The sequence below is a fragment of the Strongylocentrotus purpuratus genome, unplaced genomic scaffold (genome assembly GCF_000002235.5).
Source record: "Strongylocentrotus purpuratus isolate Spur 01 unplaced genomic scaffold, Spur_5.0 spur5_scaffold_3, whole genome shotgun sequence".
In the NCBI taxonomy this organism is placed as follows: Eukaryota; Metazoa; Echinodermata; class Echinoidea; order Camarodonta; family Strongylocentrotidae; genus Strongylocentrotus; species Strongylocentrotus purpuratus.
The window spans coordinates 2879105-2898841 of NW_022145609.1; the positions used below are offsets into that span (position 1 = coordinate 2879105).

Consider the following 19737-nt stretch of genomic DNA (forward strand, 5'->3'; position numbering starts at 1 on the left):
TCCTTTACATCTTTGACATTCGATTGTTACGTCACTCTCTGTTGCCGTCCTTTGAACAGCATCTCTGTGAATGGAATCGATTTTGTTAAAATGATATCAGTACAGTCCCATAGTCTAAAACGAATTCCCTTTGCCTTTACGCCATATCTTTGAATAGGCCTAGAGTAAAAGACTGGTCTATTACGTTAAAGAAGTTTTGTTTTTGTTTTTTTGTTATAAAAACCGTTTAAACATCCATGGTTTATTGCAATAATTTGTCAAATAATTTGTCAAATTATAATCGTAATTCTTTTGATTCTGATATTTTATAGGTTTTAACTATACTTCATTGGATCTGCTGTGGACGATCAACAATGGTGTAAATAACTCTCTGCGTTCACCTAACACAATGCCCTCCATGATGACGTCACGAACTTCTTGACCAACAAGTATGCCAGTATCCAAGTAACACCGACCCCAAACTAGACAGACTACCGAAAAGGCACTTAGAGCTGGCACTGGGAGAGGAACCCGTGAAGCCGGTGCCGTGTTGAAGCCGACGGACCCGTTTACACGTGAAGATGAGACTATGGCGGAAGCTCACGTCCTGCAAGGTACTTAGTAGCACTCAGACATCCGATGGATGGAAATTATTTATTGATTTCACAGGACGTACATGTTTAAAACGTCCTGGGGTGTTTCACCAAAATATAATGCATTCGGTGCAAACACACCAGAAATTTGCAGGTGGTGTATGACGCTTAGGCCTGAAGAGGTGCTATGTAGGGAAAGAAAATTAGAAGTTGTCCTCATACATTGACCTCAGTGTGCCGGGATGTGTGTTTGTAATACACCAATCGTCCCAATAACACATACCGTGTGAGTCAAAAAAAAAGTTTACACCTAGAAAATTGCTAATTAATTTTAAAATCATCAATGAACACTAAATTATTATACATCTAATGAAAGAGTGTTTTATCCCATATCATTTGATACCATTTTTGTGTGGTATTTGTTCACGCTTGGATGAACAGGTGGCATTGTTTGCGAGAGTGCAAAAATCGACCTGCGCCAAAGTGATGCCTTCAGTATGTATTATGTTGGGATTAGCGGAGTGAGAGAATGGATTGAATGCATCAAATGAAATGCATTGCATATGTCTTTTGCAAAGAGCAAAGTCACACACACCCACACACACGTGAACAAATGTTCGTTGATATTTGATATTCGATATTTGATATGTCTAGCATGATTAATTTTGTTAGGAGTGTTATTTGGATCTGCAAATACCGAATTAATACCCAAAACCCAATTGTTTTATTCAAATATCACATAGGCAACTTTGGCGCAATTCGATTTTTGCACTCTCGCAAAAATGTTTCCTGTTCATCCAAGCGTGAACACATACCACACAAAAATGGTACCAAATGATTTGGGATAAAACACTTTTTCATAAGACATATAACAGTTTAATGTTCATCGATGATTTTTTTAATAATTTGCAATTTTCTAGGTGTAAACTTTTTTTTGACTCACTCTGTAGTTATCGCCTCTCACCCTTATACTTAATGAAACACCTCTCTTTCTGTACAACACTACTTTTGGTATGAATACGGAATGGGACTTTCATCCTTACTATTTCCAGAGCGAGTGATATGGCAGGGATGCGAGTCTTATTCCAGGGTCATCAAACATTAATCATGACAGGGAAAAGGCTCCCCTTAATTTGGGAGCCAACTTTTGTATACCCCCCCCCCCGGATACAAAATGATACCACAAATACTATCAACGAAATTTTAAAATAATTGTTCTAAATTTTTGCGTTACCTAAGGAAGTGTTGGTCTAGCTAGGTCCCTTCCCCGCCCATCCACACGTAATGACTACGTCTCTACTCACCCCCCCCCCCTTTCGCCACACCAATTTTCAGAGGTCTGTATAACTCGTCAGGACCCAATCTCCTATTGCTCGCCTAATGGAATCCTTAATTTAGAGAAATCGACTCACTCGGGTCTAGATTCACGAGGAAATGACGTTATTGTAGGTGTAAAGGAAATGAAGTATTTGTGGCTGGTTTAATGTCAAGGTGCCTATCTGGTAAGGTGTCTTACTCTCATCGATATTGGACAAAGACTTAACACACGTCACAAACCTATATATTTTCCTTGGAACGATGTAATATACTATGATACATACTCTGTTATACTTCAAAGGAAATTCGGCCATGAAGGGAAAGGAAAGAATTACAAGAGAGAGAGAGAGAGAGACAGAAGAGAGAGAGAGAGAGACAGAGAGAGATAGAGAGAGAGAGATAGAGGTTGCACATTGTTCCAATTTTAATTTTCTTTTAGAAACATCGTTCGTTTATTAACTGACCTGTTAATTAGCTTTCCTTGTATGTTTAAAAGGAAGGTGTCATCCATTAAAACTAATAGCAGTGCATTACACTTGATGGATGTGCATGTAACTCAACATTTTAATAGATTCATTAACTCGTGACCTTTCTTCACGGAAGGATCGTTATTAAATTCTTTGTGTTGGGGGCGGATGAACGGTGAAAATTATATTTCATTAGTAAACCTAGACAGTGATGGAAGACTCCTAGAATATCGTATTAACCGTGTTTCGGAGTGGTAATTCGTATCGAATTTGATAATACCGACATGAATCAACATCGATTTTCTTCATCTTTTTCTCAAAAGGAGGGAGACTCAAACAGTCAAATAAAATGCATAACGAAATTTAATTCGATAAAGAATTGCATTGCGTGTTGATTTAAGGGCCTTTTTTCATTTTAATCAGAATTCATATAAATTTGAGCCTGCTAGGTGGTTGATTTTCTGCTTTAAATTGATTTTGATGAATGTTGAAAGGACCCCGTGCCTGTGCATATTTGTCTCGGTTAGTTTTACTCAGAGAGTAAATGAACGAATATTGGACTTTAAACTCGTCCTCGAAAATGGGCTCTAGATTGGTTTAGAGCCCCCGTCTCTCTCTCTCTCTCTCTCTCTTTTTCTCTCTCTCTCTCTCTCTCTCTCTCCTCCCCCCTCTCTCTCTCTCTCTCTTTCTTTCTTCTTCTCCATCTCTATTTTACATCTCTCTACCCCTCCCTCCTTTTCCCTCCCTCTCCACCCCTCCCCCTCTCTCTTCCACGTTTCTCTGAACCTATCCCTCTTTTTTCGCCCCTGCCTATTCCCGTAGTCTTCTTCTTTTTTCCCTATATCACAGCTTAATTGTTTTTTCCACTCGTCTTGCTCGTTGTGTATTGGTCTACGCTTTCCATTTTCTCCCTTTTCCCGTCAATATTCTTTCACAAAATATCTCTCATGTTTCCTAATTATGCACCCATGCACCATTCTATCTTACATTGAACGCAGGTAATACCCTAACCTTTCTACATGTGGCACAGTTTTCATGGCTTGTGCCCGCCAGTTTGCGTCCACCCCATTCTAATTTCTACACATTAACCCCCCACCAACCACATACCCTTGTTCCAAACCGTGTGAGGTGTCAGTATGATAACGATTTTTTGGTATTATTATTTTTTAAAGATGATCATTACAAGACCATTTTAGTCGATATGTTGGGGTATCCATTACCTTGTAGCAGACAGGTGTGTTTCGATTATGGGGGCTTACAGTAGTAAGACGGTTCTCATCCAGGAAAGAAGGTACAATTGTATGTAATGATTATTTCATTCCTGTTCACGAATTTTGTTTGCCTTATCCTTCCCTTCTTTAAAAAAACACATGCATTTTACTCTCCTGTAAAAGTATAGTATTGAAAATGTAATATTCAATGTATATTTCCCATCAGATTTATTCAAACAGAAAGTTTTATCTTGTGCTATCATTGAGTACTAATCAATTCAGACTTTATGCCAAGCCGTTTCCTATATTTTACTCATGCCCGAGGAGACTACCCCCTCCCCCTCCCTCACGCGCTCAAACAGCTGTTACCTCAAGAGATTCTGAGGGCGATTTTAATTAAGCTTATTCACTTCATTCTTTGATCACGCAAAGCTCGTGTTATTGCAAACATCTTTAAAGTATTCATGTATCGATTATCTACTATCCTCTTTAATTTTCTGTATTAATTACTTATTGCGGCACATTGATTTGATTATCTATGTCAGCGTTAATTGTTTTTAATTTACGACTCATTGGCTGGGCTCAGATATTTTTTGTATTGAGAGACAATTGCTCTTTATTGACTAAAACAAACTCATAGGGTGCTTTCGCCATTTCAGGCTACATCTATTGTTCTGTGTTATCTTGGTGTTTTGCACTGACAAATAAAACAATACAAAAGTATAGAATTTGTCATGAGACTGAAAAAAGCTGGGCTGTATTGCCCGAAAACCCTAACGGTCATTTACAGGCAACATTTTTTTTTTGTATTATGAGAAGAGTCGTCGAAAGGTTATGATGCATTGTTGATGGGAATCACGTTTTGTTGAATATAACCTTCCAATTTTCAAATAAATCACGAATTTTTCATGGAATTACTGTCAACGAATGTGAAACATACTATAAATACTATACACAACTCCCACGCCCGCTTGCACGCGCATGCATCGTATGCACATTATCTCATCAAGCATTAAAACCTACATGAACGGGCTTCAATATTATTTTTGTGTATACAACTTTAATCAAGTGGCGATTAAATTAAAGGTTGTACGTTTAAAATAACTTAAATTCAACATAATCCTGTTTAGTATAAGTCAATATCCAACTTAGTCTGAATGTCTACAAACTTGACTAACAGTGAACAAACTCCATGATTTGTTCATGTATATAATTTCATCCTTGTACTGTACCAATCTTGTGCGGGGACGCATTATTTATCTGCGAAAACACTTCAAAAATAATAGTTAAATGTAAAGCCTTAAAATCGGTCGCAGAGCTCAAATATTTTTCCTGCAAGGCAACATTAGCACCAAGGCGCTTGCAGCATTCCAGGAATTATTAATGTTAATACATGAATAAATATAATTAATGCTACTTCGGAAGCGTGATAACCTTTTCCATATGACAATTACTCTAGACAAATGTTAATTTCGTAACAGCTGCTCTGCAAATTCAGCGTTAATTTGTTACGTTAACCCTAGTAATTGTACTGGCATTATCTGTACCCACCCCATCTCTCGCTCTCTTTCCCCCCCCCCCCCCCCTCTCTCTCTCTCTCTCTCTCTCTCTCTCTCTCTCCCTTCCCCTTCCCCGCCCCTTCCCTTTCTCTCTCCTATTTCCTTTTCTCCCACTCTCTCTATAATCATGGAAGGTAGGGTCCATGGTATAAATAATCTGTTTCCCTGTTTCTATACCGCCCAGCACGTAACCCCCCCCCCCCACATCCACTCTCTCTCTCTCTCTCTCTCTCTCTCTCTCTCTCTCTCTCCCTCCCTCCCTCCCTCTCTCTCTCTCTCACTCTCGTGACGGTCTTTAGATTTGTAACTTTTATTATTTCGTTCTTGTATTTATTTCCGTATATATATACTATTTTAAGAAAACAGGCCTTTTTCGTTCGCTTGGTGGCAGCTGTCCGTCACTTACAAACACTCCTTCGTGAATGCACTTTTGGAAGACAATCATTACATCGTTTTTGAATTAATTATTACTCCTTATCCACTCCTTCCTCGCACTCGATCATACAGGTACAGGTTTGAAATTAATAGTCTGCTTTTGTATAGCGCTTAATTAAGCGCTTTAACAGATATACTATTACCCCGGTCATTGGATTCAATACTTGCCCGCAAACACTGTGTGCACAATCCCGATTATTGATTCGATTATTGAGGTATTATTGCATCATCAAGTTAATCATGTTATCTATCGACTTCTAGTTATTGAATCGTGTTGTGAGGGATAATGACGTCATTCGTGTATATGGACACGGGTCGGTCAGTAGTTTTACTCCATGAAATAATTGCTCGATACGATCTACATAATAAATAAATGCTAAACAGACAACAAGAAAACTGATAAAACGAAATAAAAATGAAGTAATCATTCCGTCATTGAAGAGGTGAGTCCTGAGGTTATTCTTATCAACTGACATGGAAGTATGGACAACAGACAGGGTGGTGTTCCGTATTTTGAGCTCGTAATGAAAGAAACCACACTACCCCGATACCATCATGTTCTGACTAAAAACAAAATTGCATTTGAAAATACCCTTCTTTGAAGCAATCATATCATTAGGCCTACCATCCATACATAATTACCATAAATCTATCAAATTTGTTAAAAGTCAATGGGGTAGCATGCAGTCATCTGTGTAGCTGAAAGAATAGATAAAAGAAGATAAATGGCATGAGGAGGAAGTGGTAGTAGGTGAAGAGAAAAAAATGAGATGAGACGGATGATGGGATGTGATAAAGTACGGCTGGATGTGATCGAACTTCTCTGCCCTGTGAGACGCACTCTGGGGTCCACCAAACCTCTCCTAGTGGGACGGTATAATAGGATCAAAATATAAGCTGCTAATATGAGTGCACGTAGATGACTCTGATAAACTAAAGCGCCCGAATTTCAGCAGTCTATACGTATGATACATCGCTGTCAATATCACTTAGGAATTGATTGATATCGGGAAAGGGTTGGAGGGAGGGGAGGCAAGCAGGGAGGGGTCCCAAAAAGACAGTGAACTCATCGCCTATCCATCCTTCATTTTTCTCCTTTACTTTGGTGTTTGTCACGTATTTCTCATGTAGGCGTACTTCTCATGATAATGGACCTTTGTATAGCAGCATTGGTAGCATTGCCTCCCATATAGTAACCAACTGCCCCCCCCCAAATAACTGCCCCTATATTGTAACCCCCTCCCCTAGCCCCCCTCTCCCTCCCTCTCTCTCTCTCTCTCTCTCTCTCTCTCTCTCTCTCTCTCTCTCTCTCTCTCTCCTAGCAATGCGTCCATGCTACTACTGCGAAGCTATACACACATTTTCTCTTTGGATAACCTCTTAATAATTTTGAGTTGAACACGATTTCAGATCTGTTTATGGTATAATATATAGAAAGATGAGTGAGTTTGTCTGGTATTTTTGTACCCAATTAATTTAATTCTAGATTCCCTCCTCTGACACCGTCTTTATCAATCAAGCTGGACGGCGACCTTTGTGCTCAAAGGTGTATGGCCCCGTTTCGTCAACCGGGAGAAAGGGGGGGGGGGGCTGGCCTTACGTTCATTACCCCCGAATCAACTTTCCTGTTTTGAACTTTTGCGACGGAGCGATTTACAGCAGATATCACAAAATTAAAAGAAGTTCTAAAAATAGAATCGCCAACTCGCTGCCCGTATATCTGGTGGCAGCCGGTCGAACGAGGCGGCAGCTGCCCGAATATTTGTAACTTCAAAATTCTCGGGTGGTTGGGGGGAGGGGGGGGGGGGGGGCGAAGGCAGATCCATCAGCCAGTCTCCCGCTTTGTACGCCTATGTGAGACAAAATTTCTGTCCAAAAGAGGGGATTGCCTGCTAGATATTTCCATCCCCATAACATTGTGTCAGGAATTTCCTTATTGAGTACTTGAGATTATCAATAACATCTTACAGCTATGAACAAATGTATTGAAACTCTTCAGGTTTGGTACAATGCTTTAAAGCTGTTGCATTAAGCAATGTTTGGCACTCTATATGTCTTTGCAATCATGATAATCTGATAATGATTATGTACATTTATAAATTGTTAATTGTCAACTATACGCATTCTCCAACCGTTTTAACATGTAAAAGAGACTAGGGTACGAGTATTTTCCCTCTGTCGAACAGGTTTTTTCAATATTCATCTGTAATGCTGTCTGAGATAATGATTAATGTTATTCACAAGATAAATGAACATGTAACAATGGTTTTACAAAATTGGGTATAATATATTACTTCCCAGGGAGCGGAGGGTTTGCACACAGTGCGAATTAACAATTGAATCTATTGACCGGGATAAATAATAGTTACAATAATTATGCGCTTAGAAACGTAATAAAAGCGCTTAGAAACGTATAATTACGCTCAAAGTAACTGACTTATTGTCGGAAGTAGCAATCGTACACCTGCTTGATTATAATATTCATCCTTCATGATCATCACTCTGAAGCATCGATGAACAGAGTATTAAGGATGTCTTGAAAGCTTGTCGATACATGTAGCTTGTCCAATGATTCATAATCTTTACCTTCAATTCTTAACCATATCAAAAAATATGCTTAAGACAAGCCTAAGTGATACTGTGGGGAGATTCGAAATTACCAACACGTCCTCGCGATAAGAGAAAAATAGTTGCCATGGTAACTCTGCTCATGCGTTGCCAAGCACGCGATAGATCCTGTTTGCCATACCAATATTGAATTTCTTTGCTTTCTTCGTGCAGTCGGCTCGGCATGTTTGTTCTAAATAATTATTGCTCGGAGAAACATCAAGTGCACGAGTACATCGTGTATACATAATTATGCGGAGAGAAATCAGGGTGGGTTCTGAGTTTGACCTAAGAGACGTCTGGCGATGACGAAAAAAAATATTACATAAATCATTCAGACTGAGATTGATTACAGCCTTCTTAATCATGGACATGGTTCCCTCCTTCGCAAGCATAATCATAATCATAATCATAATCATAATTGTTCCTTCTCTAGAACATGAAGGAGGGGAGGGGGAGGGATGAATACCTCTTGCCCCATGTATTCGTCAATGTCCGTGTACCTATGTTTCCATCGTTGTATATATAAGACACCTGAAAATACCTTGTTTTAATTCATTTATTCGTTTTCCTCCCACTTCTGTTTACTCACCCGCTCTGTCTTTGTGCCTATATCTCGTTCTCTGCTTCTCTATTTTTCTTTGAAACCATACCCCCTTACCCTCTTCCTCATCCTCCTTCTTCTGTCTTTTTCCCTTCTCACCCTCTCTCCCCTTCCTCTCCCTGACTTCTCTCTCTTGATATATCTGCCTATTTTTTCTATCATTGTTCCTACCTGTCTCCATCTCTCTCTCTCTCTCTCTCCATCTCTCTTTCTCTCTCTCCTAGACACGAAGCCGTTTCGTGCTGCTAGCCTTCTGGTATACGATGATTGCCCTCTCGGTGTCCTTACTCTACTCACTCCGAGGCACGCATCACTCCCAAGATGACTCGGGTACCACATCCAGGCGATCCCGTTTCTACAACTCACTCTTCCCGTTCAGCCGAAACGACGTAGCAGACTACGCTACGTTGACACAGCACGATGTAGCAGACGACATAGTGGCCCCTCCACACGTGGGTGCAACGGGAGAGATAGGGCCGGAGAAAAACGTGGCAATAGACGATAACAAACAAATCCAGCAGCTGATCCTAAGAAATTCAGGTGGAATAGCGGGACAATCAGGGAATTTGATTGGTGACATGCTAAATGATGAGGAACAGAGAACGTTTGAAGTTGTCGAGGAAGAGGTAGCGGAGGAAGAGGAGATTGAAGTTGTTAATGAATTTCGTGATTTAAATGGAAAGAGACCCAGTGGAGACGATCCAAGGGCACCTGTGACGTCAACAATAGATGTGACTTCAATACATTTTGTGAATGCTACTGTGAAGCCTACCCCACCCCCTGAAGTACAGGGATATTATAACGTACAAACCAAAGATGTGAGTGCAGTCTGTTAAACCAGTGGGGCGTTTCACAAAACTTGTCATCAGTGACAAATGACAGTTTTTGTTATAAGCTACTGAAATCCTTGCTTCTGATTGGTTAGCAGCAGATTTGTCACTGATTTTGTCATTTGTCTTTGATAAAAGCTCTGTGAAACGGGCCCCAGGTACATGTATATCAATATGTCGGGAGTCCTATGTTTTACAAAAAAATGAAATAAGGTATCAACGATAATCAACCGTTGATCTAGTATGTTTTACCTGGGAAAACTGGGGGGGGGGGGGGGGGGGGGGGGGGGGGGGGGTAACAGGCTTTCCTTAACAACAACAAAATATGTATTAAACCTTGCAGATCAAACTTTTACTGGGGTAAGGACGTGTCCATTTTGACCCCCTTCCATGGGATCTACCACTAATAATGATGATAATCTTGATCAGGATGAGATATGGTGCAAGGTTGTAGTTCCAGGTAAAGTGCAATGAAAGGTATGCCTCAGGTCATGGAGTTATTAGTAACTCCATGCTCGGGTTAAACCTAGCTTGCTAGCACATACCCTTGTCAGTCGATGTGCGTTACGCTATGATACTACAATAGGCTCTGTATTTAGGTCCCTCCTGACAGAAATTGGCAGATCTAGGCTCTGTTCGAGGTTTTAGGAATTGTGGTAAAGTATCAATGTAGTCGAATATAATGAAAAGATGTGATACCACGCCCATATACATAAACATAGCCCCCCCCCCCCCCCCCAGGTGCCAGTTACATGCTCTTCAAAATATATGAAACATATGACAAATCTGTGAGGTTGAGCCATATTTGATAAGAATATCACGAGGATGGACTGGCAGGAAATGGATGATATACATATTGATAATGAGCTGAACCGAACATAAACGATTTCCATTGAATAATATGAGAGGAAATCATACATTTATTATCTTCAATTCTCAACAACCGGGTTTTCATCAACCGGGACTTATTCTCACTATTATGATCGTGCAGGCGCGTACGCATGGGGGGGGGGGGGGGGGGGGGGGTGTATTATGTATGTTTTTTCGGGAAAACTCCCCCCCCCCCCTTTTGAGTGTTATTTTTTTTATTTTTTTTATTTGATAATAAATATTCTAATGAATGACCTCTTACCCCCCCCCCCCCCTCCCCCGATTATTCAGCGGCTGGCTGAGTCGTTGCGAATTTTTTGTGACAAAAAATATATATATATGTCCTCTTACACCCCCCCCCCCCCCCGCTTATTCAGCGGCTGGCTGAGTCGTTGCGAAATTTATGGCCCGATTTCAAAATGTTAACCCCCCCCCCCCTTGAAAAAAGAAGTCCTGCGTACGCCACTGTGGTCGTACACCGTAGACGCTTCATTGTCCAGTGTGACATTCCCTGTCTTTCGGCAGAACAAATTAGGGACTTTTAGATTTTCGTGGACTGATACGTGTGACGTCCATTCAAGGCCATTAAAAGGACGTCGACCATAGCAATCCACATTGTCTTCGTGCGAATCTAAAAGTCCCTATTAGTGTAGAATTACGTCCTTCATATTCTGCCATTTTACCTGAATGCCCAATCTTAGCTACCTCTGATTCATGAATAATAACTGTCAAGGTTACCGTGTTTAGATTGGGATCAGACATAAGGGATGACTCATGAATCATAGTAATTCTTGCTCTCCGTCATTTACTCATGTTTATGAGGAAGGGCTCCATTTTTAAAAAGAAATGTTCAAAGGTAAAGCGGTCGAAAAATGAACAAAAGTAATGTGTCTGCTGTGCACACGCGACAAATTTGTGTTCACTACCGACAAACGCTCAAAAGCTCTACAGACGTATTCAAAATGGAAAAGTGCGCGAAAAAAGCATGGTGAGTGGCGCGTGTGTGGGGGGGGGGGGCTCTGGGTACGCTGAATACATACATACTTTTTCTAGGGTTCCTCACATTGTGGCAAACCAATGGCACGCTTTGGTTTGACATCGAAGTGGGATGAGGTAACCACAAAACACGGCTCATATTTGGATACTGGAGTTCCGGACTTGAGTGGGTGGTTCTGTATCTTAAGTACGGATAAGAAAGTGAGCCACCCTCTGTAAGGCATGATGTGGAAATCTGCTTGTAAGGATTCCCAAACACACTCAAAACATTCTACTTTCAAGAGTTAACATGGTGGTTTAACGTATTGTGTAAATCGTTTACGTCTTGCTCTCCTCGATGTGTCCATAATTATAAAGGAAGGCAACACCCATCCACCGAACTATTTCTAAAATTTGTCTGTTGACTTCAAAAGCCTAAAATCCTCCCTACATTAAATGATAAATGCTTCTTAAAATGTGTGTTTATTTTTTTTTTATAGCAATTGCAGTATTTCCAGACCTAGTCCATTGTTCGTAAAGAGTGTATTTGGATCAGAAGAATCAAAGCACGACACCCCCTAGTTATCTCAGTTTAATTTAATTGCTAAGTTTGGATGTGGAGCATTGTTCGGTAAAGCTGAGTTTTGTGGTTGGGCATGCAACATTATACAATTTATCTCTACTAAGAATAGATATGTTGGCTAGATTTCACTAAAGATCAGTCAGTATATTTAGACGATACATATTACGTAATTTGGCACGAAATTACCCTATTTAACGACCCTCATGCTGGACATTTTTTCTAAAATTAATCTTGACTCGAAATGCCTGTAGAATCTATGATCATGATGTCTCACGATTACGACCGTATTCCGTAGTCTCCGCATAATTGAGTAACATAGGAGCAATCCTTTATATTATAAAGGGGTGCTCCTATTAATGGGGTAGGATTCGAACAAACACTTCTTATTAATTACATAGAAACTCGCCCATCCTGTTAATTGGTTTTACAAAAAGTTTCATCCAGCCTAACCCGACTATGCGGAGAGTACTGTATGAGTAGAGGCCTTTGAAATCATGTCCACACTTCGTTTGAAAAGGCATGGTGACCATGCCAACTCCTCCAGTCCCCCTCCCCCTCCCTCCTCCGCCCCCTCGCGCTCCCACCTGCTCCTCAAGAGCTGTCTCCTGTACTAATACATACCATCTCGTTCTGGCTGAAGCGATTGAAGCGAGCCACATCAATATGGGAGGCAATTGCTATTCATATCCTGGGGGACATATGCATCCACGTGCGCGTCTGGTTTCACTGTAATCCAATATCTATTGTCAGTTACTCCGTAAGCTGTCTACTGCTCGTGGATATGCATTTCCAAGCTACAAATACTTCCATCTTTCAGAATTTCTAAGGTTATTCATTTTTTTTCTTTTTCCCAGGATGGAGGCCCTTTCTCGCCCATGTCTCGTCCATGTCGAACATTTATGAAGGTTTATGTTTATGGGCGTTATTACACATGCTCTACTTTTTACGATTCTCAGTTTATTGAGGAAAGAATAATTTATATTTAATTTCTCGCTTAGGGCGTTTCACTTTTCTGCAATTCTCATTTGAAATTACACGTAGGCAACGAAATTGAAGTTGTTGTAAATAATTATATACTTATTGTTTGTCATCTAAGATCCCTGATATTGATTTTTGTAATATGGAATATGGTTGTTTAAAAGTAATAATAATATTTGTCTACGAAGCTGTCATTAAATATAACTCTTATTCTCATCTCCTTCAGAAACTGCGCATGCGTTGTTCACAGTGCGCCCTCGTCTCCAGCTCTGGTCATCTCGTCAACACGTCTGCCGGAGCCGAGATCGACAGCTACCCGTGCGTACTTCGGATGAACTCGGCGCCTGTTCGGGGATACGAAGTCGATGTCGGAAGACGAACGACCATCCGAATCATGGGTCATGTAAACCTGAAGGTGCTGAATGCAAGTAACGAGCTTCAGGATGAGATTCTCATCAATTCAACTACGAGAGCCGAAAAGGTATCATGGTTGTATAGGGCTTAATTTTTACATTCTAATCAGTGAAACTTGAAAACTTGTTATACCGAAACCGTAAATCATTATTCCAATTAGAAGGGGAAAAAGAAGAAGAAGAAAAAGAAGAAGAAAACAAAAAGAAGAAGAAGGGGATTAAGGACGAGGATGAAGATAAGGAGGAGGTTTGATGGATGAATAGAAGAAAATATAATGGATTGAAAGGAGGAGAGGGAGAGAAAAAAAAGCGTTTATCATATGGGTGAGATCATTATTTTTCTTCAATCTAATAAATGCTTGTTCTCTTCTCTTCAGATCATCGTACCATGGTTGTACAACGTCAAGGTGAACCAAGCTACAGATATGTATTACAAGAGCGCTCGTAACCTATCCAGTCTCTATCCACACGTTGAGTTCTACCTTCTTACTCCAGATAAGATGAAGATTGCTGAGAGTCTGTTCCAAACAGAGACAGGTCTTACCAGGTAAGTTAGTCCAGGACCAGATCCAACAAACTACTCACGCATTCCGAGAGCTAGTCTTTAGGCTTCAGACCAGGGAACCGACAGCCCAGGAGACCGCCACTATCGATCTTGTGATCCTTCAGAAAATGTATCTGAGAGTTCACACAACCGCCGGTCCAACCAGACCACCAGACCATGAGACTGACATCTCGGTCACGCGGGCTTTGTGACAACTTAACCTTTGGACCTTCAGCAAAGCTACCCGAGGGATCACGAGACCTGCACCATGGGACCGCCAGTCCACGTAACCGACATGTCCGTCCTTGGCCCTTGTGACAACTTATCTCGGGTTATACGAAAGACTGACATTGTCGACTGAAATTGTCGGTTCTGTTTGCTGTCAGTCTACTGGGATGTCCCTAGACTTGGAGGACATAACTTTGGCTTAGTTTTAATGCTTTTATTTATACTAACCTTCCACAACGTGACTCGATCTTATATCATACTGTCCACATGTCACTGTCCCTACAAAATGTTATAAGATGTTGTGCCTTTGAACACGTCGTTTTGAAAGAGATATGCCCTGTCAATTCGTTGTCTTTTATCTCAAGAACCACAACGATTAGGACCAACGAATATCGCGAAAAGTGACTTAGGCTATCAAAGACATGTCCCTATTCGGGATTATTCAGCAGGATAATTTCGTATTAAGAGTACTCGATAGCACAGCACGCTTGCACAAATTTGCAACAAAAGTCATTATTTATGCAAGTTTATACCTTTCTGCTTTGCGTCAAACATTATTGGATAAGATAATGATTGATGGGTTGTTAATAAGTAATTTACTCACTTAAACCTGAGGTTACTTTTCATTCAAGACCATTAATTAATTCCGTTCGCGATTCATCCATTAGAAAGTGAAATTTGAATGAGAACAACACAAACGAACATTAAAACTGGACGTCTTTGTGTGAGGAAATGTGTTTGTTTCAAACAAAATAGAAGGAACCGAATGTGGCCTTTACAGTCGATACAGCTGTACATCATGAACGCCCCCTCCCCCGCATGTCATCCGTTATTGGCAAGTTGAAGCCAGGTGAAATTGCTCCTCTGTTACGGGGGTGAGACACCTATCAACATTTACGGTTCATGTCTATGCATAAAGCCTCGGTCACAAATGCCATTACGAACTGCTTCGAACGCCGTACGAACGATTTTCAGGCAAGGGACATTCGGGAAGACAATGGAAAAACAGGGAAATTTGTACGAAATTATCGTTCGTACGAACCTTTGTGGCCGTAGCGTAACACTACAACTATGGTAGACTGCTATAGCTTTGAAACATGAAGCGAAAGATCGCCCCTATTCCGTACATGCGAGATCTAAATTGCTGATTTCCGACAGCGTGACAATAGCGAATTTATTTTTCGACATTGCGGTGGTATCTCGTATGATTTCCTGTCATAGCCCTTGTTTGACTTGGTCGATATTCATATCAATACCAATCCCTTTAATCTCTTTCAGAGGATTCAAAGGCAGAGTTCAGAAACTTTGTGTGTCCTGCAGCATATGGGAAACGACAAATAATATGGTCAACAGATTAAGAACACAAAAGCACAAAGAGTTTCAAGCCATTGAGAGCAGTCGGTATAGGCATGTTGCTATGTTGGTTGCAGCAAGTCTGTAGGCAATAACGGGGAAAAAACGCTGGATTAACAAACCAAAGTTTGTTACAATCTTAACATGATTGTTCTGTATTTATAGTACTAAAAATTGGTTTGTATTATTTTAGTCTTGTACATTTTCAAACTGCGTGCATGTACAGGCTTCCTCAATCTTGCTAGAAATAGAATCTCATTCAAATGATCGATGATTATCAAAACTCATCGTTTGGCAGTTCCGGTTGCAGTAGTCAGACGCGAATTAAAAATAAGAAATCAGATATTATACATTATCATAACTACGTGTATTACAAACATCAGACATCATGTCTTGTAATTTCTGAGCGATTGCGAACAACCATTAAAATGGTATACCTTAATAGAAAGTGATTTTGTATGTATACATCAGGCACGAGTATGATGGCGCTATTGCAGAAAAGGAGATGCCAGACATTGCTTTTGAAGCGTTTATACTTTATTAACGAACTAAACATTGCATTTTTAAATATTGCGAAAAAGTCCATTACTAACAAGAACTAGATAGAGATAGATAGATAGATAAATGGTTTATTCAAATCAAATCAAACATGTAAACAATAAATGTTCATTAATTCCATGCTTCGTAGCTAAAAACTAAATTGCGCAATGGATTACAGAATTAATTATTACAAGGTAAAATTGCACTTACTAATAATAAACTACTATAGATAATAATGCAACTCTTGGCACCGGCGTCGAACCGCTGCGCCACCCCAGTCACCAGTGGGGCACGAAACAGTAAGATCATATACCCCCCTGATGAATAGCACGACGCAACGGATCAACACCCATGCATACAATATACAGCACAATTCACAGTGAAATAATGAATACAAAAGGACAGGTATGGCGGAGGAGAAAAAGAAAGGGGGAGGGAGTATAAGAAAATGATAACTTTTACATGATTAAAACATTACATACTTAACAAGAAATACATGCGTAATACTGTACATGGCAATTAACTGGTTTAGAACATTTCAACTCTGAAAATAGTAGTGTTGCATGTGGAAAATTACAAAATATAAATCTATGTTTAGCATTAATCGTTCAATTTTCTATGAAATCACATTTTTTGTGAATGAATAAATACTATAGGTCATGCTTTAAATATGGTACATGTATTATAATGCTCGAGTGATTTATCCAGTTAATTAGTAAAGAGTAAAAAAAACATGATCCAGTTTAGCTAAGGTGAATTAAATCTATTTAAAAAGGCTGGGATGTAATAAACAAGATCCTAAAACATAACCATGTTGGCAGGCGCAGGCACGGTAGGTTATCTATTGAAGTGAGGGGATGAACAAAGAAAACAACAACAGACATCCTCCTCACTAACAATAGACCACTCCTCCGCGTCTACGCCCGAAGGTTTCATGCATTGGAAATAAGCAATAGTAATAATCCCAAACTATATGTTTTAAAAAACATTATTTTAATTTCAAAGTGAGTAATTAAAAACATGCAAATATCATTTAAAATCAGTCATACTAAAGTCTGTTTGCCCCTCTATTAGAGTTTATACAAAGTTCAATTAAAGTTCAATAATTTTGTCATGAATGGAATAGGGCTGTTTTGGTATCGATTTGTACGACACCTAGGCTCACGATAACGTTTATTTTTTCTCAGATTTCTTGTTGGATTGTTTTCGGTGAACCAGTCACTACCAACTTCAGACCTAGATGCTTTCGTTGCAAAGTTAATGCACAAAGTCTTTCTACGTGTCTCTAGATCCACGATTCTAGCCAAATCAAGTGACGTATTGTAGGAGGTACCAGGAAAAATCAATCGTAGCTTTTATCTTTCCCGCATCATATCTTTTTAGCGCCAAAAGGGTGTTATCTCTTATACTTTAACACTAATGTAACGCCCTATTAAAACAGACATTATTTTTTTCAGTTTATAGAAAGAGTTTTAGGCTGTTTCACATCAATCTTTAGCGAGTATATATATATTTTTTTAGTCAATCGATTTGGGCTTCCAGAGGTGTAGTGTTCTTGTGGATATGTTATCGAACTGTATATTAATTTACATTTGCTACTCCCCACCCAGGTAAAGTAAAATAATTTGTAGCTGTTAGGGTTGTACTTCTTAAATAGGTTTAACGCCCTAGGGCAGCTGGGCTAAAACCTGGGTGAGAACAGTACTGTTTTGGCAACTTGAGTATACCCTGGGAGGGATACGTGAGCTATATAAAATAATGAAGCTATTCTTATCATTATTATTTCATGCAGCATTTTATTAAAATATTTTGATTTTGTGTCTTTCGTTGCAGGCAAGAAGCTCGCACGTGGCTTTCAACGGGATGGATGAGTATGCTCTATGCTGTAGATGTATGCGACAAAGTGGATATCTTTGGCTTGGTTCCAGAAAACTACTGCTTGTAAGCAGCCATGATTGATTATGTTTGTTGATAAGCCTTTACCACGGTCACACCGACCAGATTGACACCAGAGTGTCGTTTCATGAAACAGTCATAAGTATTAAACTTCACCGATGTCTCATTGTAACTTGTGTATTGTAAAAGAACGCGCATTTCAATGCCATATCGGTGAACATGACAGTTGTCATGAAGCGATGCCCAGACCGAAGAGATAGCGAACAAACTATTGCATTATTCGGAGTGGCCTAGATTTGATTGGTTTCGGTTTTCGATTTTACTGGTGTGGTCGTTGTGACGGTGAGACTGGGTGCTATTCTTTACACTTTCGTTTTCAAGAAAATGCGTCGTAAAACTATTCCCTGAAAAGACATACCATTGATAAAGCGTTTTAATGCAAAGTTCTTGTTTGGTCGCCATTTAGATATGCCATTTTAAAAACAGCATCAATTGAGTTTGAACCTATTAATCAACTGCTCTCTATCCCCTCTCTCTCTATCCATCTCTGTTATCATTGAGAAGTTGACAGTTGTATATATTTCACCGTAATTTGTATCTGACCTGATATTGTCTTATCTGTTGCCCCTTTACAGGAAGAATCCGAATTCCTCCGTCTTGTACCACTACTACGAGTCAGATGGCCTAAAAGAGTGTGATTATTACACGATCAGTGAGGAGCGACTCACATCGGGTCACAAGTTCATCACCGAGAAAGCTGTCTTTGCACGCTGGGCGACCAAGTTCAACATGGAATTCCACCTACCAGCCTGGAACCTCACGGACGTTGCCCATACTAATTCCATTGAGACGCCTTTCTTGAAAAAGTTTTACGCGGCAAAGCGAAGTGGCACATTACCAAAGATATCGAACGGGACTAGGATTATACGAAGGGTGGTGAAGCGTGTAGTTAAGAAGGTTATTATACGCAGGAAGGTGCCTGTGGTCCAGAAGAAAGCGGTACCGAAAACATGACGTAAACAATCCTGACTTTGCAAAAACCAGCTTGTGCTTTATAACCAATGTTTATTGATTGTTTTTTTGAGTAAAGTGATTTTTTTAACGATTTTAATTTTCCCCGAATTCTATATGGATATCCACGTTTTCCGCAAACTGCGGAGGCAAAATAATACAGTTATGTCCATTTTCGACCATGTGTAAAATTAATCGATATTTCAACTATTTATGAGTGAGATTTAGGTCACTTGATTGTAAGTCGCTAACCGATTAACGATTTACGGAAGGGGGGGGGGGGGTCAGAGCGAAATGCCCAAAGTCGAAAATAAGTGTGGGGGGGGGGGAGTCAATCGTGTAATTGTAGACAAGTCTCTCACAATTTAAAATTTGACAAGAAGTTATGATGAAGGGGAGGATTTCGCATCTGTCCCCATTTTTGCAATGCCACTACTAATAAATCTATACCGTCTACGTCTTTTTAGCCTTAATGTTTATATAAAGATATAATGATTACACTGTGTCACTTTTACAATTATGTACAGACAGTATGTATTTTAGTTCATACCGAAAATGCTGTGAATGAATAGTTTCGTGGCAATAGATAAGTTGGTGCTTGTAGCTGCATAAGTAATTTATTTGAAACGAGTATTATTTTTAATGACTTATTTTTTATTTCAATGTGTCATATTTCATTATACTGCGGCTCTCACAAAATGGACAGTTACCGTCATGATATCGCTATCCATACGATGCTTGATA

At 39.8% G+C, this 19737-nt stretch overlaps 1 protein-coding gene across 1 annotated transcript; it reads left to right on the forward strand.

Moving 5' to 3' along the window:
- Positions 1 to 560: 560 nt before the first annotated feature.
- On the forward strand, positions 561 to 18821 carry st6galnac (alpha-2,6-sialyltransferase). The gene is given in 7 exon segments (NM_001003798.1): positions 561 to 593; positions 8997 to 9590; positions 13235 to 13489; positions 13799 to 13968; positions 17920 to 18027; positions 18618 to 18773; positions 18776 to 18821. Coding segments are annotated over 7 exon segments (1362 nt in total).
- The last annotated feature ends 916 nt before the right edge of the window (positions 18822 to 19737 follow it).